The sequence below is a fragment of the Charadrius vociferus genome, unplaced genomic scaffold, assembly GCF_000708025.1.
Source record: "Charadrius vociferus isolate BGI_N301 unplaced genomic scaffold, ASM70802v2 scaffold843, whole genome shotgun sequence".
NCBI lineage: Eukaryota > Metazoa > Chordata > Aves > Charadriiformes > Charadriidae > Charadrius > Charadrius vociferus.
The window spans coordinates 83451-84416 of record NW_009647430.1 but is presented as its reverse complement, the minus strand read 5'-3'; the positions used below and the strand labels follow the sequence as shown (position 1 = coordinate 84416).

At 54.1% G+C, this 966-nt stretch overlaps 1 protein-coding gene across 1 annotated transcript in view; it reads left to right on the top strand.

The window, feature by feature from the left end:
- The first annotated feature begins 421 nt into the window (after positions 1-421).
- Positions 422-966, top strand: part of BET1L (Bet1 golgi vesicular membrane trafficking protein-like) — a 2823-nt gene continuing 2278 nt past the window's right edge. The window contains exon 1 of the mRNA XM_009880561.1: positions 422-505. Coding sequence (XP_009878863.1) covers positions 440-505 — 66 coding nt within the window. The 5' untranslated portion in view covers positions 422-439. The remainder of the gene's footprint in view (positions 506-966) is intronic.

Sequence of the window (966 nt, the reverse complement as noted above, 5' to 3'; positions counted from 1 at the left end):
CCGGCGCCCCGGGGGGGGGCAAAGCCGGCAGAGCCCCGAAGCGACTGAGGGGGCGAAGTGCTCGAATTTGGTGGGTTTCACCCATATCCCCACCTGGGGCAGCGCTGGGGCACGAAGCCCCCGTGCTGTGTCCCGCTGCTGCTGGGCAGTGGCGGCTCAGGGCACGGCGGGGTTTCAGACCCTCTCCATTTGGGGAAGGTTTGGTGCGTTTTTGTCAAAAATCGTTTGGGAGTGTTTTGTGGCACAAACCCCGTGAGGCCGTAGGTGCGAGGAGGCAGCTGTACGGCCTTCGTGGCAAGCCAGAGACCGGCCGGGCAACAAGCTGGGTCTGCCTGGCCCGCCACGTTGGGTGAGCAAACACACTAGTGCTTGTATCAGGACAAATAAAACTCATTCTCTGTGTTTCCCCCCAGGCCAGAGTCCGAGCGGCGTGGAGGATATGCTGGATGTAGAGAACAAGCGTATGGCGGACAGCCTCGCCAACAAGGTCACCAGGCTGAAGTCGGTGAGTCGCCGCGTTCGCCTCGGGTGCCGCGGTGAAGGAAGGACGGGACATCGCTTCTCTAGGCTGTTCCTGCAGGGTCTTGTGGAGATGCGATCAACGCAGAGGGCTTCCGATGTATTAACACCTCTCAGTTGTTGGTGATGCACCGGTTAACTGTCACTTGTGAAATGCCAGGGACGGGTTTATGAATTTCCACTTCCTTTTGAGGTTTAGCAACATCATGTAATGGGAATGATGTGGTTTTCGTGGCATTCGGTGAAGGGGTTTTAGGCACAGAGAGAAACATAAAAGCTGCTGAGAGGGGTATTGCTAAGCGCACCTCCTCAGGTAGAAAACTCTCAATAAAAAGATAGGGAAATTAGTTTTGAAAAATACATGTGCCTCTATGAAACTGGCGTTCTTAAAGCTAGTTTGCTCCTCCTAACATCAAATACTTTGATTTAGAGCTTAAAAGAAGTCAA